The sequence below is a fragment of the Mus caroli genome, chromosome 13 (genome assembly GCF_900094665.2).
Source record: "Mus caroli chromosome 13, CAROLI_EIJ_v1.1, whole genome shotgun sequence".
NCBI lineage: Eukaryota > Metazoa > Chordata > Mammalia > Rodentia > Muridae > Mus > Mus caroli.
Window position 1 is genome coordinate 68,302,635 of NC_034582.1, and position 26,221 is coordinate 68,328,855.

Genomic DNA, 26,221 nt, shown 5'->3' on the forward strand with positions numbered 1-26,221 from the left:
CTGTTGGTGGCCTTTTTGTCTTATTGACAGTGTCTTTTGCCTTACAGAAGCTTTGCAATTTTATGAGGTCCCATTTGTTGATTCTTGATCTTACAACACAAGCCATTGCTGTTCTGTTCAGGAATTTTTCCCCTCTGCTCCATTTCCTCCATTGCTGGTGGGATTGTAAGCTTGGACATCCACTCGGAAAGCATCTTCAAGACTTTTCCCCACTTTCTCCTCTATAAATTTCAGTGTCTCTGGTTTTATGTGGAGGTTTTTGATCTACTTAGACTTGAGCTTTGTACAAGAAGATAAGAATGGATCAATTCGCATTCTTCTGCATGATAACTGCCAGTTGTGCCAGCACCATTTGTTAAAAATGTAAGTTGTATTTCTATTTATAGCTATGTATCATTGGAGCAATCCTAGAATAAAATACCCGCTGAATTCAGATCTACAGGTTGGCACTCCTAAACATGCTCTCCCTGAGATTATGAGATTTTTCAATTTCTCTATATCCCTGTCTAGTTTAAAAGGTATAACTTTTTCTCCATCTCCCCTCCTTTAGCAATGCTGGAATTTTCATCTTGTTTATGTTGTTTGTTTCTCAAACTTTAATCTAAAAAAAAAATGTCCTCAAGCTGCCTTCTGAGTCCATTTTTAATTATTTTATTAATGAGACCAAGAACCTAAAGGGAACTCATTTTCCTGACAACAGAGACACTTCTGTAGCCCACCAGAACTGGTACCCACAAACCTACAGACTCACTCCCTAGTCACATGGGGGCGTCTTTCACAATGAGTTCCAGCTCCACCCATATGTAAGAGGGGTTGCTTCCATACAGTAAGTTGACTTGTCTGAACTTGTGCTCTCACGATTGCCTGGGATACAGAACTACCTCCCACCCTAGAGTATAGATGAACGCCTCTCTGGGTATAATCCTAACCTTAGTCATAGGATAGAGCTAGGGTGAAGAAGAATACTGAGAGAAGAAGTCTGAGTTTCATGTGGTTGAGGAAGACATGGACACTGTGTCCGTCTTAGAGTTCACAGGCTATTGATGGCAGCTTCATTTCTATGTTGACACTGTTGCCCTGAGAAGTAGTGTGTTCCAACAGGTTGCAGGTTTTTGTGGTCTGGTTTTTGCTGCATGGGCCTTGCCCATGGTTTTCTCAAGGGTAGGGTCAACTGGGGGGATACCTTGCATGAAGTGATGGTCATGCAGTTTCAGGTCATTCATTCACCTTTGCTCTGCAGTCTAGCCCCTTGTTCACCTCATCCTGAATAGTGCTTTGGTAGCCACCCCTATATCCCAGGCACTCATCAGGGGCTCCAAACAATCAACCTGTTTGATAGAGGTGGAACCTCTGATGTTTTGGACTGCCCATATGTTGATATGCCTACCTGTAAGCCACCCAGTGGACATGCCTCCTGTCCATCTTTCCTTCTACCTGGATATTTTCATAGCTGTATCAAGAATGTGTGCAGAATGGACTATTCTGAAGAGGTTAGCACCCAAGCCCTTGCTCTCTATGGCTAAGCAGGACTCCAGATTCTAGGGTCCATGCTTTCATTTCAGTCCTGGCAGAAGGCATATTCTTCCAAGGTGCTGGCAGAGCCCACCCTGCTTTTATGATGCCCAACACTGAAGGTATTTCCTTGATAATAGGCCCCTATGACAACCTAATTTTGAAACATGATATGGACATAAAATACCTTGTATAAGGATAGGTGCCTCTAATATTCCTGCTTATCAAGAATATTTATCAATGGCAGAATAGATGGACATAGGTAGTTGTCATAGTCCAGGATGCTGGACCAAGTGCAGGCTTTAACCCTTTGTAGACTTGAGTACTTTCTGTTGCACACCTTGGGGTTCATTCTGTGTATAGTGCTCAGTGGATATGCAGATGGATAAACAGAGACTTTCATGTTTACTTTGAATTCTGGGCTAGCCCTGACAAGGGTGGTTTCCAGTAAGAGCCACATTTGCACACACATAAGCCTTTTTTGTTTAAAATGTCATCACTGTGGACAGTACCACTATCCTTCTCCCCCTCCCCACCCTCTCGCCCCAAAGGCACCAGAGTCTGCTGTGCCTGGGAAGTTACTGACATCACAAAGCCACTGGTTAGTACAAGAAGTGAACATGCTTGCCCAAGTCCCCAGGTTTCAGAGATGACCCTAGTTCACAGTCTTGATGGAAGGGGCAGAAAACAGAACAGGGTGGAGGGTGGCTCTCTGAGCCTTGCAGTGACTTTAGAGCCATGGCTATACTTCAAGGTTGCAGAGGCCCACTGGTGAAGAGTACCAGTGAGTGAGCAGATGTGAGTGAATAACTGGTTATCACTCTCAAGAGAGTAGAATCTAACTGTCCAGGAGCCATTTTGTACTTTCTTGACAAGCTTGAAAAATAAAAATGACAATATGTCTGGTGAAACGGGGCACAGTCAGCCCCTCCTCACCTGTGACCACCTCCCCCTTGCAGCAATGATTGTAGGCATGGGAAACTCAGTCCTCTAGTAGTCTGGTATCTGCACCTGTGGATCACTCTCTTTATAGATGTGGTAACACCAGGATGATATGGGAGGAAGAAGAAGTTTCCTGCCTTTCAGGTTCCCCATGCCCCTGAGCTCAGCTTTCCCTTGAAGATCAACATTAGGTCTGGATTTCTAAAATTAGTAATGTGGAGGCCACTCCGAGAAAAGGGGTTCCACAGTCTTGCCACTATGCCAACAAAGTACACTTAGGGCTACCCAACTCAGCATGGATTCTAGGGGAAAGCCATGTCCACACAGAGTGCATCCTGTGAGACCTAGCTTTGGAGGAATGGCATCACACGGACTCCCACCGAGCAACACACAGCTAGCCTGAATCTGTGAGTCTTCCACCATACAGAAAGCTGGGAAAGCAATAATCACGTGGTCTCAGTAGTGGACAGAGTGTAATGAGGCTGCATCTGAGTGGGCACAGGTCTTCCTCCCAACCCTGATCTACCCTAGTTCTTTGCCTCAGCAGCCTCTGCTCTCCTGTAGCTTCAGACCACTTTCCAGATGCGTAGCCTTCCACCTCTGTTTGTACTGGGACAGTAACTGAGCCAGAGCAACTCCAGGGACCCACAGTGAGGGCAGGAAGGACAGGAGCACACAGGTGACCTGCACCCAGCCTGGGTAGAACTTCTCCTCTCTTGAGGGAAAATGTTCCTGTGGGGACAAAAGAGCATGCTCAGATATGTGTCCTGACAGAGACCACACCACCCATCTCCAAGTGGAGTCAGGCAGATTCTTGGTCACCATCAACATAAGTGGCCACTTCACACATGCACACCCTTCCTGTAACAACAGTGAGCACATGGATTCTTGAGAAAATGAAAGAAGTTTGCCCAGAATTTCCTCTACCCCAGCCCCTCCTGAAGGTGGGAACCACGGAGAGGCCAGTTGGATCTAGACACTCTGGGTCCCCAGCTTTCTCCTCTGTGACATGACAACATCACTCACCCAACTTCAGATGTTTCTTGTGTGTTTGCCCACACAAACACACAAGAAACATCTGAAGTTGGGTGAGTGATGTTGTAGAAGGTACAATCTAATGAGACAGTTCTCAAGAAAACCTCTCAAGTATACAGCCTACTTTGCAGGTCCCTGCTGGAGTCTTTCTTTGGGAATGCCTTGGAAAGGATTGCTCCCGTAATAAAGAGATAAGGCATGGGTGCAGGTCAGATTCTGAACTTGTGCTTCTGAGGACCAGGCAGTTGGGTAAAGGACAGGACTAACAGTTGGAAGAGACTACCCTACCTTAAGAGACTGGTCAGAGACTGGGGTCATATTGCTAATCATAAAACACTCTCTACTCATCACTTGTCTTCTCACAGATAGAAAATGAGCAGTTTTCTGGCTGTTTGTCCCTAGACACACTGAGACAATCAAATAAGTCCATATTCCTAACAAGGAGGCTACTAGGACCTATGATGTCCCAAGAGCAGTGGTCCTCAGCCTTCCTAATGCCGTGATCTAATACAGTTCCTCATTTTGTAGTTACCCCCGACCATAAACTCACTTTTGTTGCTGCATTATAATTTTGCTACTGTTCTGAATTATAATGTAAATATCTGTGTTTTCCAATGGTCTTAGGTGACCCTGTGAAATTGTTTTTCAGACCCCTCCCCCCAAGTGGTCATGACCTACAGGTTGAGAACAGCTACCCTAGAGTCTAGACACCATGGGATCCAGTCTCTGCTTACCAAAGCCCTTGCCTTGAAATGCCAGCAGTCTCAGGCCTGATAGCCAATCATCATATCTACATCTCTAATTTCCCTGTTACCAGAAGTGGTCAGACCACTCTGCCATGTGTAGGTCATCTAAGCTGTGAGTAGTACTATGGGTGCTAGGTCAAGCCAGAGGAATCCCCACAGCACTGTGGGAAGGACCTACATATTGGGGATTCCAGGCCTTGTAACTGGGCGGTGTCTGGATCAGAAGGACAACGTAGGACAGGAAGATTCCGAACAGCAGCATAGGGCTCACAACCCTCCATGTCACCCGCCAGTAGAGGCCGGGCCGCCGCCCAGTCATCCATTCAATGTCATCACAGAACCTGCAGAAGACACTGGGCTCAGGCTTCCTTGTATGGTCTCCTTGAACAGCCAATTCTTAAAAATGAAGAACAGTGGACATCCTGACCCCACCCTGGATCTTAGGGTACTGTACCGGTTGGTTTTATGTGTCAACTTGACACAAGCTGGAATTATCACAGAAAAAGAAGCCTCCCTCGAGGAAATGCCTCCATGAGATCCAGCTGTAAGGCATTTTCTCAATTAGTGATCAAGGGGGGAGGGTCCATTGTGGGTGGTGCCATCCCTGGTTCTTGAGTTCTATAAGAGAGCAAGCTGAGCAAGCCAGGGGAAGCAAACCAGTAAGTAACATCCCTCCATGGCCTCTGCATCAGCTCCTGCTTCCAGACCTGCCTGGATTCTAGTCCTGACTTTCTTTGGTGATGAACAGCAAAGTGGAAGTGTAATCTGAATAAACCCGTTCCTCCCCAATTTGCTTCTCCGTCGTAATGTTTGTGCAGGAATAGAAACCCTGACTAAGACAGGTACTATCTCAGAGTGTCTCCAAGATTTAGACATCTGTGAATACATACAATGCACCACAATACCATTCCCTGAGGTGAGGCATGGGAACAGCTCACCGTCTCATCCCATAAATGTGAATGACTCCTATCACTTCCATGAAGGCGAAGATGATCAAATTCAGAGAAGCTGCAAAACTGTCAAAGATCTCCAACCAGTAGTTTCCAGACTGCAGTGTGAAGCAAATGGCTGAGAGGAAACAGGCAAAGCAGGTCACCCCTGGGGACAAAGGTAAGTAGGGTGAGAGACAGTGGGATGGAGGGCCAGAAGACCCTGGGCATCCTTGCCCTCAAACCTTGATCCTTCCCACCCCCATCAGGTGCTGTGCCAAGCAACAGGGAGGACCTGCTAGGAATGGGGTTCAGCTTGCATAAGAATAGGAGGGGAAAAGCCCAGATCTTCCTTCTCCCTTATTCCCACTCCTTTCTTCCTCCCCACATCCTTTCCTTCTATTTCCCCAACCTAGGAGCACTGGGGCTTCACAGACTCTAGAAGTCAGCCTGGCACAGCCTTCTCCAAGAACATGGGCCCCAGAGATCTGCTTCCAGATGGGCTGGTGAACAGTGAGCAGGATGGACAACAGGCCAAAGTAGACAGTGAGGACAGGCCCTCCAGGCAATTACTCACCAGTCATGGCCTCCTTGGGTATACCTTTGGGTAAGATCCCCATGTCCAATAGTGGTGTAATGACACTCTCCATGTTCCCAAACATGGAGGACAGACCCAGGGTAAACAGCATCCCAAAGAAGAGCACAGACCACACAGAAGCACCTGGCATGTGCAGGACAGCTTCTGTGAAAACGATGAAGGCCAGGCCTGGGCCAGAGGCACTCTGCAACACAGATTCTGTGCTGTGGACATGTACACAGCCCATATCATGATACATGTGCATCCATACCATTACCTATGAATGCTCCATTGTAACATGCACATACTCACAGTGACATTATGTACACACACACACACACACACGAACATGTGTGTATAGCACTGTAACATGTATACACCCCATATCATGATACCTGTGTGTCACACCATTACCTGTGAATGCTCTACTGAAATGGTGTACACACTCACAGTGACATATGTACATACACACAGATGTGTATATAGCATCAAAACATATACATACCCCATACCATGATACAAGTGCCCTATAGAGTGACATATATGCTCCACACTACAGCACATACACACCCTCATTATGACACATGTGCATCTATGCTATAACACATATGCACCCCTACCACAACACATGTATACCTTCACTATGACATATTTGTACTCTATACTGGTACATATATGTGCCCCACACTATGACACAGGTACACACTGCACTGTGGCGTGAGCTTGAACCACAGCATCACATTTGTGCATCTTCTCACCCACCATGACATGTGTGTCACATACTGTGACATGTACACACTCTACACCATGACCTAAGCGCACGCACACACACACACCCCTTCTGGTGTCAGAAGTGCTACCCTGTCCTTCTGAGAAGACATGCCACAGGCACAGCTCTGAGAGAAGGAAGGATTCTCTTTGAATAAGGAAGATGGCATGGTTGAACAGAGAATCTATGACCTTGGAGTCAGAGACCAGGAGTTAATGCCCTGAGAATCTTCCCCCGAGTGACCATCCCTAGCCTGGTGCCTGTGGGTCCCCAGCACCCACTGGCCTCTATGACCAGGCTCTGACTACTCCCTCCTGGGTTCTCTATCCCAACAATGTTGTCATTCTGAGGTCATCCTGTCTGCCAGATGCAGATGGACTGAGGAGCTTTTTTTTTTGTAGTTTCCTATGGGATATGTCCCCAGCCTTTTGCAGCTCTGCATGCGCCCTAAGTGGCCCTGGTTTCCTAGGGACATCCCTCCCATTCTGCCCCTGTGGGTACCTTATCCAGAAAATCTTCCAGATGGCAGGTCTTCAGGGGAAGTCGGGCCACCCTCGCAGCCTGAGTGGCATTCAGGTACCTGAGGACAGATGGGTACTCATCCCTGGAGATGCTAAGCTCTGGAAGGTCGAACTCATCGATGAGGCTCAAGATATTTCTGCAGGAGCAGGAAAAAGGCCAGTGAGGATGAAACTGGATACTCTACAATCCAGCAAATGTTCCAGTGTTCCGGGAAAGTTCTCGAGCAAATAGCAGCACTCAAATGAGAACTTTCCTGGAGCCTTTGGTGGTTCATGGATACCTGTATTTGGCCGTAATTAGAAAGGGGAAGTAATTTCTACCTGTGAACCAAGAATGGGGGCATCTATATGTGGGCATTAGTGAGAAGGAGGCAGATTCTCACCTCATCAGTAAGGGATCTGGCAGTATGGGGATAGCAAACCTTGGTATCATCCTCTTGATGCTGCTTTTATGAGCGTGTACAATATAGGAGTTATAGGGCAAGTCTCCCTAGATTTCTAAGGAAAGTCTGGGAAGTGAGGAGGTGAAATGAGGTCACAGTTCTGAGGCAGCTGCTGAGAAGTCAGCATGGGAAGCTGTGAAGGTGAAGTGGATCCCTCCCGATGCTGGAGATACTTGGAACTTCTGCTAAGGAAAGCTGCAGGCAACAAGAACCAGTAGAAGAGAGAGGCCACACAGCTACAGCTGACAAGGCCATGGAAGTGGAGCTGCCAGGGCCTATTGGAACTCATACCACTACCATGTGTCCTGGGTACCAGACACAGAGATTCGGGATTTCACATCTGTCTCTTCTAGTTTTCAGTCTTGCTTTGGTTTGGTCCTTCTTTGCTGTTCTCCTGATCCTCCCTTTTAAAATGAGAATGTTTCCCACTTTATCTTGAAATATCTTCCTTCTTGATGTTACAGTTGCTTACAGCTAGGAATTTGTGTCAATCTCAGAGGAGACTTTGAACTTTCAAGCCATGTTACACCTGTTGACTTTGAGGATACCTGGACAGACTGGATGCATTTTTTATTACAAAATAGCCATGTGACTTGGGGGCTGAGGTGGAATGTAGTGGTGGAGATAGAAAGCATCCCACATAGGGTATGTGTGAAGTCCTAGTCTCAGGGGTATCTTTGAGAGAGTTTATTTCTTGATCCTGTCTCTTTTATTCCTGTTCACAATGATTTGAGGAATTTACACACACACACACACACACACACACACACACACACACACACACACACACACACACACACTCCTGATGTGTATGTGACCATATGAGACCAAGCAAGCATGAATTGAACTCCCTAAATTTTAGAAACTAAAACCATGAGGAAAATAATCCCCCTTGAAGGTTATTTCCACCAGGTAACTTTTTGTCACAGATAAGAAAAGCAACCAACGCATTCCTCTTCTACAACCCAGTGGCCATAACCTTTGCTCAGTTGCATCGTAGCCTCTGTCCTCTCTATCACAGCTGTTTCTTCTGTGTCTATTTCTGTCCCAGTAGGACATCTATCATTGCTTTAGGACCACTCTGCTCCAGGAGTACCTCATCTCAATTCCAACTTTTCTTCCATCAAAGGTAGACTTACATCTTAGACCTACGTCTAATCGAGTCATATTCTGAGGCTGCCAGTGGACAGGAATCTTCGGAGGAAACTACTCATCTCATTGCCCCGGAGAAAGGGGACATGCCCATGCAGTCTATGCATATGTGGACTCCACTGTTAAACATCTGTCTGATGACCTTGCCCTGTAAATCCCAGTACAGCATCTATGCTCACCTGTCCAGGCACCTTCCATAGTCATTGGATGCCTTGAACCCCATGATGGAGAAGATGGTGATGGATGCATACAGGGAGGTCATACTGTTGACCAGGGCAATAATCACGGCGTCCTTCTCACAATTGTTCCTGGACACAAGCACATGGCCATCATGGGACTTTCTGGGTCAGAACCAGGCTTCCTATAGGAGGAAATGGAATGGTTCCCTCCTTAGCACCTCTGTGGCCTGAGATGTGCTCACTCTGAACCTAGAGGATGGTGGGGTTGATCTTGTGCTCCCAGGATGACTTCAGCCTCTTCCTATACTCCCTCACTACAACCCAGCTCAGGGCCACTAAGGGCCTGGGTATTCATGGGGTGGTGAGGAGGAATGAAGGTTTTTTTAAAGACTATCTTCCAATCATAATGTATGTAGGTGAACTTTGAGTGAATTCAGGCCAGTAAAATATGACCAAAAAATTATCCCAGATTACATATCCTTCCCTAAAGGCTGGTAGAGAAGAGTCACTCAGAAACTTCCTCTATCCCACAGAAAGGTGGGTGACCACACAAAGTTGGCTTGTTAGTCTGTCATAATGTGACCCACTGGCTTAGCTTAGGAGCAATGCATCCTGGGTTCTGTGCACAGACTATCTGGCAGCAACATCTGCATGGGTCAGCATCTTGGCTGTTTCAAGAGATTAGTAAGCTTAACGCTACATGTGTGCTTTTATGGTTCATGTACATGTCATACATACTTGGGTCAGCATCCTTCCCAGTGTGAAAGGCATGTGAACACTGTCATCAAAAATGAAATTGCTGGGGCTGGAGAGCTACTAGCACAGTGGGTAAGAATACTTGCTGCTCTTGCAAAGAACACAAGTGCTGTTCTCAGCACACACAAACAGCTATAACTCTAGTCCCAGGAGATCTAACACTTTTTTGGCCTCCTCAAGGCACCAGGCACATATGTGTACATGGTAGGCAAAACACCCATACACATAAAAATATGTTAATAAAAAATAATTTTAAATAAGTCATTAAAAATGGAGCTATCGGGGCTGGAGAGATGGCTCAGCAGTTAAGAGCGCCGACTGCTCTTCTGAAGATCATGAGTTCAAATCCCAGAAACCACATGGTGGCTCACAACCATCTGTAATGAGATCTGATGCCCTCTTCTGGGGTGTCTGAAGACAGCTACAGTGTGCTTACATATAATAAATAAATAAATCTTTTTTTAAAAAATGGAGCTATCAGCCATAACAGAAGGAAAAAACCAGAGATCATGACAGAAGGAAGTTCATGCAAAATTGCTTAATATAGGGGGGCTCTCCTTAACCACTACCTCACACAGAGGCCACCAAAGAATAGTTCTGCAAGGACAACTACTAATCCTGTCTGATCAGCTTCCGACTGTTTATTGGTCACTGTGTAAAGCTTGTAAATCCTCATCTTCTTTTGGATCTGACCATGGTCTACCCTGTCCCATTGATCTACCAGGATCTACTGTGTCACATGGTACATGCCTTCCCAGTGCAGTGCTCTGCTATTTCCAAACAGATGATGCCAAGATTCCTGAAGCATCCTTGGCTGCTTTTGTAACATACACTTACAGTTCTGTCCAGCCTCGGGTGAGCTGAGTATTTTGGTAGACTTGAAGCACTGCCACCAAGGCCCAACCTGGCAACCTTTAGAGAACACCCTGCCTTGTCTTCAGTAATACCTCAGGAAGTCTTAACAAAAGCCCTACTCAGAATGAAATTCTCGCTTGGAGTTCACAGGAGTCCCTTTATCCAACAGTGTGGTTCCAAGTGGTTGTGTCTATCTCAGGTTTGCCGGCTCAACATTGGAACTGTATAGGCACCCACACCACAAATGGGCTGCATACCTGGGTGGGTTGTAGCTTGCAAAAGCAATATGCCCTCCAAAGGCCAGGGACAGGGAGAAGAAAATCTGGGTGGCTGCATCCAACCACACCCGTGGGTTCTGAAGAGACTTCATCTGGAATGAACAGGGGTGGCCTCATTATGCAGAGGGCAGATTGTACCAGCTGGTCCATCTGACTCTTCCAAAACATTTGGCATACTCATGAGCAGGAGGGTGTGGCTTGTTCCAAAATCTCAGAAGTGAGCAAGCCTGGGGGTAGCACTAGACCCAGTTCTGATGTAAGTCTGGCAAGCCTCTAACTCAAGAACTTGCAGACCCAGGACTTTGGGGTGCTTTGAGGGTATCCTGGGAGCAGGATATATATGTGTGTGTCTGTGTGTGTATACATACATACATACATATATGTGTGTATGTGTATATATATTTAAACATATATGTGTGTATGTTCAAATACGTTCAAATATATATATTCATATATGTGTGTGTTCAAATGTACATATATATGTTCAATTATGAGAATATATATGTGTGTATGTGTATATTCAAAATTTTATGTTCAAATATATATATATGTTCATATATGTGTGTATTCAAATATACATATATATATTCCCTTATGAGATATATATGTGTGTATATACATACATATATGTATGTGTCTGTTCAATGTATATATATGTACAAATATTTATGTTCATATATACATACATATATATATATATATATATTCACACATCTATGTTCCCTGTATTTGTCACTATTACAGGGACTCTCATGGACCACAACCTCACACAAAGGCAACCAAAGAATACTTCTGCAAGGACAACTAATATATATGGGTACAGGAATCTTGACTCTTGTAGCTCCCTGTTATGGGGAGCGAGCGGGGCAGAGGTCAGGTGTAGAACACATGGTCCCCAGTCAGCCCCTCCCTGCACTGCACTCAGTTGCTCCCTACCTTCCTTCATGTGCCTCCCACTCAGTTACCTACTTGTCCTGGATCAAAGTATTGCATGCTATGATGCCCCTCCTAGTTCCCGTGGGAGCCCTCACCCTGCATTACCTTGGCAGCCCTTACCTACAACATTCTCTGGCCATGATCCCCGGAAGCATAAGGTCTACTTACATTGGGAGTAAACAGGTAGGTCAGGCCCTCTGTTGCTCCAGGCAGGGTCAGACCTCTGATGAGGAAGATGGTTAGCACCAGGTAAGGGAATAGGGCTGTAAAGTAGATCGCCTGAGGATAACAAAGTATGAAATGTGGCCCGGCATGTGTCACAAGAAAGCCTTTGTAGGAGCAGCTGGGTAGATATTCAGGGCCTGTGTTTCAGCACTCTTCTGAGACCAAGCTAGAAGTGGGTGCTTGGGAATGTGAGGTCAGGGCAAGGTCAGGTTCATGATTTGGGCTCATGAGCAAACATCAGGTGATCAGCTTCATTTTCACATTTGAGCCCTGTGGATCAGCTGAGGTGAGCATTGAGGTCCTAGGACACACAAGTGTCCTATCCCCAGCCTCCTCTTCCTAGCATTTGCTCTAGCCTTCCTTCCCACCCTCAGCCCTTCCTCTTATCCTCCAGTCTCTTCTGCCTCATTCCCAGACTTTGCTTCCCTTCCCCTGCCTCCTCCTTCTCATATCCCAGACTCCCCTCTTCAATTCCCCCTCCCTTTCCACAACTCACAGCCGCCTCCTCTACACCCCACTTTCCAGCCTCCTCTTTTTATACCTCTTTTGCAATAGCTGTGGGCTCTACTTGATCTTTCTTAGGCAGCCTTGTTTCTGAACTCCTCTTCAAATTCTCTCCAACCCTCTTAAGCCCATCAGGCACTTGCTATGTTATAAGGGCCCTCTATCTCATCCTCTTTCCCCTGATACTCCAGATGGCCAGAGGGCTAGTCCCTGTCTACTCCTGCCCACACTCTCCCCTCCTACACTGGCCCAGCATAGGTCTTCAGCTGGTTTTTCAGGCTTCTGCTCACTAAGTATCCATGTAAAAGGACATGCAAGGGAGAATTATGTATGTGTGTGCCTAAACCCCGTGACACAGACCACAGAATCTGCTGCCACATTTTCAAGAGCTTGCAAGAACACAAAAGGCTGCATGGACTCTGTGCGGAATCTCTGCAGCCATTGGTCAAAGGCAGGACCCAGATGTAAGGGTCCAAATGGCCACCTGAATAGAACCTGCACATGACATGAGAGACTTCCAAAACCTCTCTTTCCAGAGAAGCCACATAGACAGAAGTATCTCTTTTCTCAATCTCTAAAAGACAATTACCTGTGTATAGCAGAGCCTGACAATGCTTGTGCTATTAACACTTTATAAGTAAAAGCAGTGCCAAGCCAGGAGGAAGAGGTGGACAGAAACAGGAGAAGGTTCTTAAAGGAACAGGATATGTGGGGTCAACTGGTGATGAGTCGGAGCAGGATAGGAGTGCGGAATCTCTGCAGCCATTGGTCAAAGGCAGGACCCAGATGTAAGGGTCCAAATGGCCACCTGAATAGAACCTGCACATGACATGAGAGACTTCCAAAACCTCTCTTTCCAGAGAAGCCACATAGACAGAAGTATCTCTTTTCTCAATCTCTAAAAGACAATTACCTGTGTATAGCAGAGCCTGACAATGCTTGTGCTATTAACACTTTATAAGTAAAAGCAGTGCCAAGCCAGGAGGAAGAGGTGGACAGAAACAGGAGAAGGTTCTTAAAGGAACAGGATATGTGGGGTCAACTGGTGATGAGTCGGAGCAGGATAGGAGTGGACCAGTCAGTGCTTTTGGCCAGCTCTGTAGCAATCCCAGGAGAACAAGTGGGACTTAAGTCCTCAGAGAAAGAGCAACAGGAACAATGGTTTGTCGGGACTCACAGAAAAGAAGCTGATAGAAAAGCTGGTCCCAGTCACGTACGTTGGTGTGAGTGGTTATACCGGCAAAAGTGGTCAGAATGGGATGAAAGAGACCCAACAGGATGCTTTCAACAAGAGCACACATCCAACAGATACATCCAGAAGAGGGTGGACATGCTGTGTCAATGTACAGAAGAAAGCCAACCCCATCAAATACAGGTCAGTTCCAGTGCAGGCAGGACTGGGAAAAGGAAGCACTCAGTGGCCATGGAGGGGTCAGTCTTGAAAGCACCTCTGGCACAACAGAGCTCCCCGCACTCACCTTCCCCGTGCTCTCAATGCCTCTGATGACACACAGGTACACAGTTGACCAGCAGGCCACCAGGCAGAGGAACAGCTTCCACTGGATAGTGCCTGTGTTGCTGATGTCAGATGTGATATTCAGAGTCTGCCGGTACCAGAAGTAGCTCACGGTGCCACTGGTCTGGCATTCCTGCACAAATCCTGGAGCCAACAGCACTGTCACTGGCTAGCCACAGGGTTTGGGGTCAGTCCATACCATAATGAAGCATTAGCCAAGAACTGTAGGTGCCAGCGTGGCAGGCCCTTCACAGCTGACCTGTCACTAAAGCTGCCCTTGAAAGGCCTACCTGGGCTGTGTTTACTGCCTCCCTTTTGGGTTCAGGAGCCGTGTGTGTGTGTGTGTGTGTGTGTGTGTGTGTGTGTGTGTGTGTGTGTGTGTGTATGAAGGGTAAAGGATAACTTTGGGTATCATCCTTAGAAATATCATCCATCTTTAAGATAGGGTCTTTCATTGTCCTGATATTCACCAATTAGGGTAGGTTGTCTGGCCAGTGCACCCCAGGAATCTTTCTTTCTCTACATCTCCAGTACTGCGAATATAAGCATACACCACAACATACAACATGAACTCTGGGGATCAAACTCAGATCCTCATGCTTCTGAAGAAGCTTTGCCAACCGATTTATCGCCTCAGCCTCCAGGAGCCCCTTCTTGTTTCTTTTTGGGCCCCAACGCTGTGATGGAGAACTCTGCAAGAGACTAAGTGCCTCTATGAACCAATCTGTCCAGATGTCTCTGGGCTCAGCGGGTAGTCAGAGGCCAAGAGTAGAGGTGAAGGGCTGGATTTCAAATGTGCCCTTCAGGGGAGAGACCTGAGTGTGTGCCCTGGAGCTTGATCAGCATCTGTCCCGGGGCCGCACATAGAACCTCCACGCCCCGTGGACTCTCACCTGTTCTGTTGAGATCCAGCGGACATGTGCTCCAGGGCAGCGGGTGTTGGAAGGAGTTGAGGAAGTACCATAAGACCCACAGGAGAACCGTGTTGTAGTACAAACTGACCAGGAAGGACACTGAGAAGCAGCCCAGGCCTGCAGACATGGTAGTGCATCCAGGACCAGGTAGGCAATGAGTGGAACCCTTCCTTTATGTGTGGCCTGCTACTGTAGCTTCTGTGACTTTCCAATAACCTTCACCCTGTTCTCCTATGCCTGCCATGTCTCTCACCATAGGTGTGCCCCACCAACACAATTAAGAGGTCCCCAAGAGGTCTAAGCAGACGGCATGGTATGGGAAGAGAGCGTACCTACGCCACCGAGGTAAGGGGAGATGGTCTTCCACACTCCAATGCTTCCCCTCCGTAGGCGCTGGCCAATGGCAAGCTCGATGTAGAAAAGCGGGATACCCTCAAAGACCAGGGCAATGAAATAGGGGATGAGGAAGGCCCCTGCAAAGACACAAGGTGAGGGCATAGCTCCTGGCTGCCTATAGCATATCAGTGTGGTTAATGAAAAGACACATTTAGGTTGTGCTCAGAACAGTTTAAAAGCAGTGCATGTTGCCAGCATGTACTTTGACATTACCAGAAAAAGGGGCAGCAGAGGCCTCAGGAGTTACATGGGGATCCTACCCAGACATTATGGCCTTTGTTGCTAAGTTTTTTTTAAGGTAGTATCTTGCAAGCTGAGGATATAGCCTGGCTGTTAACGTGCTCATTTTGCAAGCATGAGAATCTGATTTCAATTCCCAGAATCCATGTAAAAAGGCTGGTCATGGTTGTGCACATTTGTAATCTAGGCTCTGGGATAGATTACAGATAGGCAGATCTTGCTGGACAGCCGCAACACCTATTTGCCTTGCCTAATTTCAGGTCACTAAAAGCTAGTGTGTCAAAAATATGGTAAATGAAACATCAGCTGAGGCTGTCTGTTGGCCTACACAAATGTGTGTAGATATACACACATACTCACTCACATTCATACTCACACTCATTCAATATAGACTACATTACTGAAATGCCCTAGGAAGCCTGTTTGGAGAAGATTCAAGCAAGGCCAAGGTACCTACCCACAAGCCCAGTCCCATGGAAATGAATTGACAGAAGTCCTACTACCCTCTCCTTGGTCCTGTTTGTTTGAATTTCTTTTTTATATATATATAAAGATGTATTTATTTTATGTATATGAGTACACCATTGCTCTCTTCAGAGACACCAGAAGAGGACATCAGATCCCATTAGAGATGGTTGTGAGCCTCCATGTGGTTGCTGGGAATTGAACCTCTGGAAGAGCAGTCGGTGCTCTTATTCACTGAGCCATCTCTCTAGCCCTTGTCTGAATTTCAAAAGGGTCAACACACCATGAATCTTGGAAGAGCCTTCTTATCAGATGGGATGGCTCTGTCTGCTCTTCTATCTGCTCTTGGCCTGGGGAGGTAGGGTCTGTTCCACCCACACTTGTACACACTTTTTCACCACAGCTTTCTCTGTCTTGATCACCAGCCAGAGCAGCCAGGCCCACAAGCTCACAACCCTGTCTGCTTCCAGGCAGTGAGTTTAGAACCACGGGCCCTGAAAATGATGCTCTCCATGTTGTTGAAACCAAAGCAGAGACACCGTGGAATAGGAAGACAGACCTGTGCAGCCTGGGACCCCAGAACTTAGAGAAGCTGAGAAATCTGAGTGGTATCCCATCCAGATCCCACAAAGTCACAACTGTCCTATGACACCTAGGGACAAGATTGGGAGATGCTCCATGTTAGCGTTCAGGATAGCACAGCTCATTTGTCTCCTCCTGCGCCCTCAGTATGGAGATATCAGTGTGAGTGCCATGAGTTTGTGGTTATGTGAAGGGAAACAAGTGTTTGATGGAGGGAGGCTCTGTGTGTGTGTAGAGGGGGGCAGAGACTTGGCTCCTTTACTAAGTAATAGGCTCTCATAAGGAGACAGTTTAATGGTCAACATAGTACTAGGTGTCCTGCAGAACCTCTGCACTCTCAGGAAGAGCTGCTGCCTTGGGATGAATCATTGGTGGAGCCAAACAGCTAGCTATAACATTATGCAAAGAACCAGGAAGAAATCAGCTCTGGGTCCAGCTGGACGCCGAGGTGGTGATGGGAAACCCAGAGGCTGCTGCTTGCAACCAGAACAAAGGCATGATGTAGCAGGCAACAAGTTAACACATTCTACCCTTGCTCAAAAACCCAGACCATTGGAGACCAGGATGGGACTCAAAGACACTGAGCTATTCTTGGGGCAAAAGCAAATTATAATTTCCAAGAAGGGAAACTTGCTACTCAAGGGCAGGAAATGCTTTGGAGAGGGCTTGGTGTGAAGCAGGAAGCTTACCTCCTCCGTGGGTCTGGCACAGGTAGGGGAACCTCCATATGTTCCCCAGCCCCACAGCAAAACCGATGCAGCTCAGAAGGTACTGGAGTTTGTTGTCCCACTTGGGTCTTTCATCCTCAATGTCCACAAGCGGGTCCATCCCTGAGGCCTGTGCCATGATGAGCAGTCACCTTGGGTAGGGCTGGGAAGGCTGGGTGTCCAGTGGACACTTTGCAGCACACTAGTCCAGAAGGCCCTCTAAGGAAGCTGAAGCAGTCAGGCCCTCCTTGAGGCATTTATCCATTTGTTTAAATGAGCCCAGTTAATTGATAACTGACATCAAATTCCTGCCTACTGCAGAGTCCATCTTCAACACCCACATCTACTGGCCTATCTGTGGCTTTCTGTACAATGTGATCAGTGAGTAACAGAGCCTGCTAGCACAACACTTAATATAGGCCGGATGCTCCCTGGAACCTGCAGGACTCCCAGAATGGAAAGTTCAGTTGGCCACTAAAACCTATTTATTCTGTAACTAAGCCTGTGATGTAAGTACTATAGGCTCACTTTCCATAAGGGTCAGTAGAGCATTCCTCAAACTGTTCTCTTCCTCCAGGTAATAATAATACCTTGTAGCTCATGGCAACATGTGGGCATGGTGTGTTATGGTCCAAAACACTGTGCCAGGACAGCTTCTGCTCTTCCTGTGTTGCTCATCCACCCCAGTGGCCCAGCAGCCCAAGCTCCCTGCAGTCTTCTCTCAGGAAGGCTCTGTAAGTGGACTTGGAGCATACAGCCTACCTCTGCTGCCTTTGCCCAGTACAGCCTGGAGTTCTTTGGGTTTCCCTAATGAGCAGTACGTAGTGCCCAGAGGGTATACTACTGTCCAAACCACACAGCCACCGCACCAGTCCTGTTGCGCTGTCACAGGTACAGCTGCAATGAGGAGCTGACCTTGGCTTTGTATGGATGTTGGACATGGTCTTTATTTCCCTGAGACATGGAGTCAGAAGGGGTCTACCACATGCTTAATCTTTAAGCACACTTATTTTTCAGGTATCTGTCTATGGGTTTTGTGGCTAGTTCTAAACCTCCATGGTTTGAGTTTGTCAAGAAAAACCCCACCTGCACCCCCCCCCAGACTACACCTGCTCCAGACCCTTGGCACAGCCCAAAAGACCCTGCCTGAGAATAGCCCATATCCATCTGTGAACAAGAGTTTTGAGGGGTGAGCACAAAAAGCTTCATCCTCGTGTACAGGGATTTAAGGGGCTTCTTCCCAACTTCATCCTCTGTACTAGTGACCTTGCTGTTGTCTGGGGGTAGCTGGGAAGGACAGAGTGATGCTACCATGTGTATTTGTGATGTTCCCCAGATTCTGAGACTCCTCCCTCATGATGTTTCTCCCTGAAGACAGGCTAAGAGCATCTTAAGCCCTTGAACCTATAATTCTCGTCCTCCTGCACACTGCTCTTTCAACTATGCAGCCACAACTCCAAATATGTACATTGCAGAAGCTCTATAGGAGATCCTATTTTGAGCGTGAGGGTAAAAGTGAGTAGAGGTTTGAGAAGAGACGGGAAATGAAGGGAAGTGTAGGGTATGGAGGAGGATCTTGGGTAGAGGAGGCATCCCTTGGTGTTACCCATAGGCTGGACACGTTTCTGGGATTCTCTGTCCTCTTGCTTCCCTCAACTCTCCACCTCTGTTTCCATCTGACCTTATTTCCATGCAGCCCCCACGTCCCAACTCCAAAGGCCTGCTGGTCACCTGCCAGTAGGCAGCAGAATGTATAAGACTACATTACCACTGCCTTAGTCTTAGTCTATCCCTCTGGGATATAGGAACCTCTTCAGAGAAATCCCCCAATCCAGAGCTGTCTGAGACATAGGGCTGGACTTGCTGACCATGTCATCCCTGCAAGTTCTTGGTGCCTGCCAGGGGCCAGGCTCATCCTTCTATGCCTGAGCAACAAATCTTAATCCAAGGACGTTAAATAGGAGTACTTTATTGAAAAAGATGTATTTTAGACCCAACAACCAACCTGCATTTCTGTCCCAATGGAGACATGAGGCCATCAGGCATGGACCAGAGAAATCAGAGAATTTGGTTGGCCTCCAGCCAGACCACACAGGACCAGAAAGGAATCTCCATTATGTACATAACAGGGCATATATTTATGGCTATAAATACCAGCAGTATTTTTCCAGCTGAGGCTTCAGAGGCCCAGAGGAAGAACCCCTGAAATTACTAGTGTGAGACTCTTCATATTCTCCCAGGGCCAACCCCCATCTTATGCCTCTGTCTGGTTCTTAAGGTGATAGTACTCAGGGAACCGATGTGTGTAGAAGGGAGTAAGAGGACTCCATGATTCAGCAGTAGGAGCCTCAGCTTTCTGGTGGGGGAGATGTGGCTGGTGTCACCAAGTAGAAGGCACATGACTGGTATCAGGGCCCACCACAGTTTCTTACCCTTTTCTGTGAGGATTTTCAGAAAGTCAAATTCAACTTAATTTGGGCTTTCCCATGAAAATAAGACATTAGCTTTTAACAGAAACCCCAAGTCCCAAGTAGATGGGTAGATGTGAACCCAGGAATAACCAGCCTGTTGTAGGGAGGAGCAGACATAGCCCTGCCTGGCTTCACTGACTGCCACAGGAATGAAGACTTCTAGGCTTCAGTCACTGGGGTGCCCATTTCGTTTGGAGTGTTCTCAACAGCAGTGTCCACAGCTGAGTTACCCTGTAACCCTCCTTTTCCAACACTTGGCTAAAGATTTACAGACTCATTCCCTCTTCATAAGTGTACAGAGTGGCCCCTGATTCGGAAGAGAAGGTAAGGTCAGCTTGGCTGCTCAGCAGCCAGCTCAGTGACCAATGATTAAGCAGGCATGCAGGAAGTGAGGGTGTATCAGATCTGACTGAGACAAGTCTTCTCAGCCTTGTCAGTCCACCAGCTTCCTGTGCTTCTTACAGAGCAGAAGAACCTCGGTCCAGCCCTCACAGCAAGGGGCAGAGGAACGCCTGGGTAGTGACAGCATTACCAGGAGCCAGGCCTGCAGCACATATTCACCTCCTACCATCCACTCAGAGGGAAGGAGACCAGACTGGACCCTCCACATATTCACTTTTGGCTCTCTGCAGGGAAAGGTAGATCCTAAGCTGTCTGTACCCAGGCTGTAGTCCATGCCCTATAGTGAGAGCAAGCGGAGGACCACCAGGACAGAGTGGTAGGCACTTCCATCAAGAGCATGTAAAAATATTTTCACATGTGTGCCATGTGTACAAAGATGGCATAGGAATGTACACATACCTATTTGCAATGAACAAACATAAACGAACAAGTGCATGCACATACACATACAACACAAAATTCACTTGAGAAGATACACACATACATACAGACATACATATATAATAAGTTTATGAGTGTGCATGTTCATACATATCATAGATTCCATTCATGAATATATGTATACACATGTGTACAGAGATATATGTTAACATGTGAGCATATATATATATACATCTAGATAACACATGTGTGCATATATACATGTGTGCATAAATATGCCCTCCTCAGAATATATACACAAACATATGCACATCATGTGTACATTAACTCACAATTACATGCATATACACTTATGTTTACATGTGGTACATGTGATCTATATATACACATGTGTAAAACTGGCATATACACATAAGCATGTCTATGTGTCCCACATGTTTGTGTAACGCTTGTGTACACGTCTGTGTGACATGAATACATGTATCTGTACTCACACATTCACACATATTACAGCCTACTTCCCCCCATGTGTCCTGCATCTTGCTTCCTCCACACACCATCTTCTGTCTTATGCAGACTAGGCCCATTCAGTTCTTAAGGTCCCCATTCACAGAGGCTGTGGACAATGTATTGACCAGCCCATGGTGGTCATCAGACTTCTGACAACAATTTCTGATGAGCTTGTAGATGGCAAAGCAGGGGATGGAGAGGCAGGGTACTCCAGCCACAGTGACCACAACTGCATACACCCAGCTGGGGTATGGAACCTTCTGAGATTTCGGGAACTCCTCCTGGGGAGAGAACCACAGGTAACGCATGTGGAAAAGGCCTGCCACCCCCATGATCCCACCTTTTGTTTCCCAGTGGAGCCCTTCTACTGCCCTCCCACCCTACTTCCTGCCTTCTTCCCCAACAGTTCTTCCTCCCCATCCAGACACTGTCTGGGCACTCACATAGTTAGGGTCCCAGATGCTATACATGAGTGTTTTGTTGACCTCAATCACAAAAAAGAAGAGGAAGATGACCAGCATGATCAGCGGACTGACCACTCTCCATGTGACTTGCCAGAAGATGTTGGGCTTATGGCCGATCATGAACTCGATGTCCTTGTTGAACCTGCAGCAGAAGCCAGAGTCACTGGTAGCTCATGAAGGCCAAAGACTGACCAGACTTTCTATATCTGGAAGTAGCTATCATCTTGGGGTGCTGTGCCTTAGCCTTCCCTTGATAAGGTCCTCTAATTTTGCAGGCAAAGATACCATCTGACCTTCTTGGACTCCCCACAGCACTGAGCTATGAATTCATCATCAGAGGTCTCATATCCTCACCTACTTCCTGTCATGTGACAATGAGGGCAGGGGGCCATCAGACTTTGCTCCTTCCAACTCACACAAGACTGAGCAGCAGCAGCCTGAAGTTAGGTGATGCACACCATTTCCTGGTCTGCTCAAAGGCAACTCTGTGGCAGAACTCATTTATCATAGGGATTTGATGTGATCACAATGAGGCATATTGAACTACTGGTGATTTTTCTGGGGCCCCAGGAGATTCTAGGGCTTAGATGCAGGTTTGGTGATAATCTTAGAGTAACCAGTATCGAGCCTATCACTAATCATGTGCCCTCCTCTCGTCACATCTTTGGGCAATGACTTTCCCAGTGCTACTCACAGTTGTGTGGAATTCAGACCCCTGTGCATATGCTAGCTGTAGCCACTCCAGGTATCAGCTGATACATTCCTCATCAATGGCTCCTAGCATCACAAAAGTCACATGGCTGGCCCTGCTCCTCAGCCTCCACATTGCTTCCTCGGGCTTAGAGTCTGGTCTCACTCATGCTGATGTAACCTTTCCCATGTCCCCTGTGGCCTTCCACTTTTCAGTGACTTGAAAAACATTTTCCAGAATAGGATCTCTAGCAGAGGGCTAACACCAACTTAATTTTAGTGGATCGTGATAGATCGTTTTACAGGGATCACAACACAGCTTCTTTAGAAGATGTAGCTTCCTGGATCCCTGTCCAGCAATGGAAATGATGCCTTGAGATATTGGGTCAAACTGATAGTTGGAAGTGGCCCTTAATAGTGGTCCTCTGTGCCTTTCTGTGCTTGAGTTCTAGAAATCTGCTGAGGCCTCCTTCCCCCTAGAAGAGCCTATGCCCACTTCCAGAAGTACTTCTGATGTAGATAGCTGCCAAGTGGATGAAGGGCATTGAGCTCCATCTTGCCTGAGGATGTGTGATGTCCACATCCTACAGAGCCCAAGTCCTGCCATCTTGCATGCCCCCCCTCCCTCCTCACTGCCTACTTCCATCCTGCTTTGGTTCTAGGCCCAGTGCTGCTTCTGGAACTCCAGACTGAAGATCATATATGTGTATGTATATGTATATATGTGTGTACATATGTGTGCATGTATACACACATATATACACATACATATAGTTTGTGTAATGAGGTGTGTCTGAATTTTCACTTGTATTTTCTTTCTCTGGCACCCAAAGTTACTACATGTCAGTTTCTAGTACACCTATAAATTCCTGTTCTTGGACAGGAAGCAGGGGCCATTGGGAGTTCTATGTACTGTTTAGATCATGTCTAATAAGAAAGGAGGCACCACTTCATCAAGGCCAACTCTTGACCCTTTGACCTCTCTCCACCTCTCGGACCAAGTGCCAGGACGAAGTCAATGCCAGCCCACTCCTATGAAGGAAGTCTCCACTCTTGTGCAATAGTGAAAGCTTTCTGCCATAGCATGCCTACTTCCCTTATGCCTACTTGGCTGGCTCAGCTTACCAAAGATTCTGTGACTCAGCTTTTCTGTAAAGATGGCAAGTCGCCACGGAGCTACCCCTCCTACCTGTCAACTCCATACACGTAGACAACGGCAAACATCTCACAAAAGGCGATGATTAGCAGAGGAATGGAGCCAGCATAGCTGTCCAGGAGAGAGAGCCAGTACTGGCCCGAATTCAGTGTGAAAATGAAGGCGATGAGATATGTCCCCAAGCAGATGAGGCCTGTGGCCAGACAAGGAGCAGAGCTGTGGCTACAAGGCTGCTCAACCCAGGGGTACATCCACCCTTGTCATGAGGAACACAAGTGTGTCCCCCTTAGATGATAAGCTTCATACATACCTGTCAACAGTTCTTTGGGCCACTTCTTAGGGGTGATATTGAGGTCCTGAAGGGGTACTACCACACCCTCCATGTTCCCAAACATGGAAGAGAGTCCCAGGCAGAAGAGCATTATAAAGAAGAGCACCGACCACAGTGGGGACACTGGCATCTTCGTGATGGCTTCAGTGAAGACAATGAAGGCCAGGCCTGTGCCCTCCACACCCTGTACCAATGCACAACACAAGGTCATCTCAGCTTTCTGTTCCTTTCTTCCCTCTTGGAGCAGCTATTGCTGTTGCCCTTCACTGCTTCCCCAGAGATTAAAGGTTAAGTCTCCTTTACTAAAGACACCATGCACTTTGGACACAGGATTCTAGAGAATCTAGCTGAATATGATCTGAAGACCTCCTTCTCAAGGGAGGAGCCCCTTTCACAGTACCAAAGGTATTGAGTAAGCTGCCAAGGGAGGAAAGCAAAACAATAACCCTCCTCAGCTGCGAACTATAACAACGATTTCGGAAAGTTCATCAGTGGCTTTCATATCCTGGCCTCAACCAACAGCTGTTTTAACTGAACCTAAGGCCAAGTTCAGGGAAATCATGCCTGGCACTGGACCAAGCCAACTCCCTGGAATGTTGAGGTCATGGATCCAGAAGGAGAACTTGAGCTACTTTAATAAACCTGCATAATTCCTAACTGCGTGCTGCGCGTCCATCCTTATAGCCACAGATAAGTGTAGCCCTTATCCCTCACCAAAGAAACTTCTCTTTGAATCAGCTAGAGACTATTAACAGAAAATGACAATCAGCCAAAACACAGAGAACAGTGGATCTTGGGGTGCCCGTCCCCAGTGGATGTATCTACAATACAACTATGTACCCAAGGTCCAGGGAACATTATGAAGGAGGGGACAGAAAGATTGTAAGATGCCAAGGATCAAGTAAACAGCTGTGGTATTGTGTTTTTTATGACAAGGAAGCAACACTCATAACACCTCAAACTCATAGCATCTGCCTACACACGACCTGAAGAAGAATAACACCAGCAGACATGACAATGACGTGGTGGAGACTGTAAATCTCACTGAGGGGAGGGGGGAAGGAGGAAAACACTCCTATACAAAGACCTATGGGCAACTAGGGAATGCTGAGAACAGGAGAATAGAATTCCCCAAAGAAAAACCCTATCGCTGGTTATCCAATACCAAGTGATCACCCTGAAACAATATACGTACAAGCCATGGTAAGTGGACTCAGCAGGCTGTGTTCATATAGCTAGGCATATATGTGTATTTATGGCAGTAACAATCAAAGAAAAAGAGGCCGTGGATCTGAGGATTGAGGGGGAGCATGGGAGGGGTTGAAGGGAGGAGCAGGGAGTGTTTTGTATAATTGATTTGAGAGGCTGGAGGAATTAAGTAAGGAGAGTCATGATGGGCGAACAGTGGCTCCTTCCTCCTGCCTGGTTTTTAACTCCTGCCACTCTTGGAGGGTAAGATGCTGACTGTACAAAGACTCTCTGTATGACTCACAAAGACCAAAAGAGAATGTTCTTCCACTCCCAACACATGAGGCTTTGATGGCATGGAGATCGCTGCACCTACCTCAGAAAGGAAGCTGTTAATGTCACAGGTCTGAAAGGTCAGTTGTGCATAGGCCTGGGGATTAGTGGCTTTGCACCACTGTTGGTAGGCCTCAAAGTTCTCTGCAGTCACATTGCCCTCGGGCAGGTCGAACCCATTGATGAGGGTCAGGATGTTCCTGGGAATGATGAAAAGGGCTGCTGTGTGTCCTAGGCTGGAGCTGCTCAAAGGCTGAACTTGCAAGGGTGGGTTGGGCAAAGAGGAGAGGGGTCTATGTGGATGTCCTCTGAACACAGCCCCAAATGCTAGGGTGGCAACTCACGTGTTGACACAGTCATCAAAGCGCTCAGTGGCTCGGAAACCAATGATGGAGTAGACCACGGTGGCCGCATACACAGATGTGAAGCCATTGATGACAGACACGATCACAGAATCCATCTCACAATTATTGCTGAGGATGAGAGGAGCGTCACCCCAGGACAGCACAGCTGATTCACAAGGCCCATACCGCACCCCCACCTGCTGAGAGTCAGCACACAGCACAGCAGGTCCTGTGTGCTCAGGTCTAAGGCTGGACTCCTGAGTGTTCACCCGTCAGCAAAAGGCTAATCTGATATAGGGCAACCCAGGACCTCCTATGTGGACACATGTGACCACTAAGGACTCAAGGTGACCAGAGGGCTGTGTCCTGACCCTGAACCAAGCTGCTGTCTTCTTTACTGTGTTCCAGTCCTCTCAAACATACAGACATTCACAGCTATGGAAGTGCTCTGAAAGCCCAGGATACGAAGAGTTGGAGATTTCTAGAATCAAATCCCACCTTAGGCCTTAGGCAAGCAGTCAGCCTCACAAAAGGCCAGGCCTTGACCTCATACTAACAGGTTCACAGGTCCTCATGGCCAAGAGGAAGAGGCCAAGCCAGGTTCTCTATGGCTTGAAGCCACTCTCCCAACCCAGGCTTCTCTAAAGATGATATTGTACTATTTATGCCATAGGGTTTTATTTATAAGAGCAATTTGGTGCCGGGGCCTAGCAAACACAGGAGTGGATGTTCACAGTCAGCTATTGGATGGATCATAGGGCCCCCAATGGAG

The 26,221-nt window shown here is 47.1% G+C and overlaps 2 protein-coding genes across 6 annotated transcripts in view; both read right to left on the reverse strand.

The window, feature by feature from the left end:
• Positions 1 to 635: 635 nt before the first annotated feature.
• On the reverse strand, positions 636 to 17,428 carry Slc6a18 (solute carrier family 6 member 18). Of its 5 annotated transcripts, none has more exons than XM_021180622.2 (12): positions 17,162 to 17,426; positions 15,122 to 15,262; positions 14,769 to 14,906; positions 13,838 to 14,019; positions 11,799 to 11,909; positions 10,674 to 10,786; positions 8,806 to 8,934; positions 7,012 to 7,168; positions 5,577 to 5,667; positions 5,174 to 5,333; positions 4,414 to 4,576; positions 636 to 3,186 (listed from the first exon to the last, which is right to left on the reverse strand). In XM_021180622.2, exons 1-12 carry the CDS (start codon positions 17,316 to 17,318, stop codon positions 2,995 to 2,997), a joined length of 1,734 nt encoding a protein of 577 aa, XP_021036281.1. In that variant the 5' UTR covers positions 17,319 to 17,426; the 3' UTR covers positions 636 to 2,994. The 5 variants fall into 5 exon arrangements, with proteins under 5 accessions (XP_021036281.1, XP_021036279.1, XP_029324345.1 ...); XM_021180620.2 differs by lacking the exon at positions 5,577 to 5,667 and adding an exon at positions 5,742 to 5,946 and having other exon boundaries at positions 17,162 to 17,424; XM_029468485.1 differs by lacking the exons at positions 5,577 to 5,667; positions 11,799 to 11,909 and adding an exon at positions 5,742 to 5,946 and having other exon boundaries at positions 17,162 to 17,425.
• A 1,704-nt stretch (positions 17,429 to 19,132) lies between these two features.
• The window catches only part of Slc6a19 (solute carrier family 6 member 19), a 22,021-nt gene continuing 14,932 nt past the window's right edge, over positions 19,133 to 26,221 (reverse strand). Inside the window, exons 7-12 of the mRNA XM_021180593.2 lie at positions 25,450 to 25,578; positions 25,149 to 25,305; positions 23,564 to 23,768; positions 23,287 to 23,446; positions 21,387 to 21,549; positions 19,133 to 21,224 (exon numbers count right to left, since the gene is read on the reverse strand). Coding sequence (XP_021036252.1) covers positions 21,021 to 21,224; positions 21,387 to 21,549; positions 23,287 to 23,446; positions 23,564 to 23,768; positions 25,149 to 25,305; positions 25,450 to 25,578 — 1,018 coding nt within the window. The 3' untranslated portion in view covers positions 19,133 to 21,020. The remainder of the gene's footprint in view (positions 21,225 to 21,386; positions 21,550 to 23,286; positions 23,447 to 23,563; positions 23,769 to 25,148; positions 25,306 to 25,449; positions 25,579 to 26,221) is intronic.

What these genes read in the sequence shown, in the direction of transcription:
- Slc6a18 (XM_021180620.2), bottom strand. Translation starts at nt 17,318, where the DNA reads ATGGCACAGGCCTCAGGGATGGACCCGCTTGTGGACATTGAGGATGAA. An exon ending in GTGCCAGACCCACGGAGGAG is followed by an intron (nt 15,263 to 17,161) that starts GTAAGCTTCCTG and finishes GTGTCTTTGCAG; the next exon opens with GGGCCTTCCTCATCCCCTAT. An exon ending in CACATTTATGGGATGAGACG is followed by an intron (nt 4,577 to 5,173) that starts GTGAGCTGTTCC and finishes TGTCTTCTGCAG; the next exon opens with GTTCTGTGATGACATTGAAT.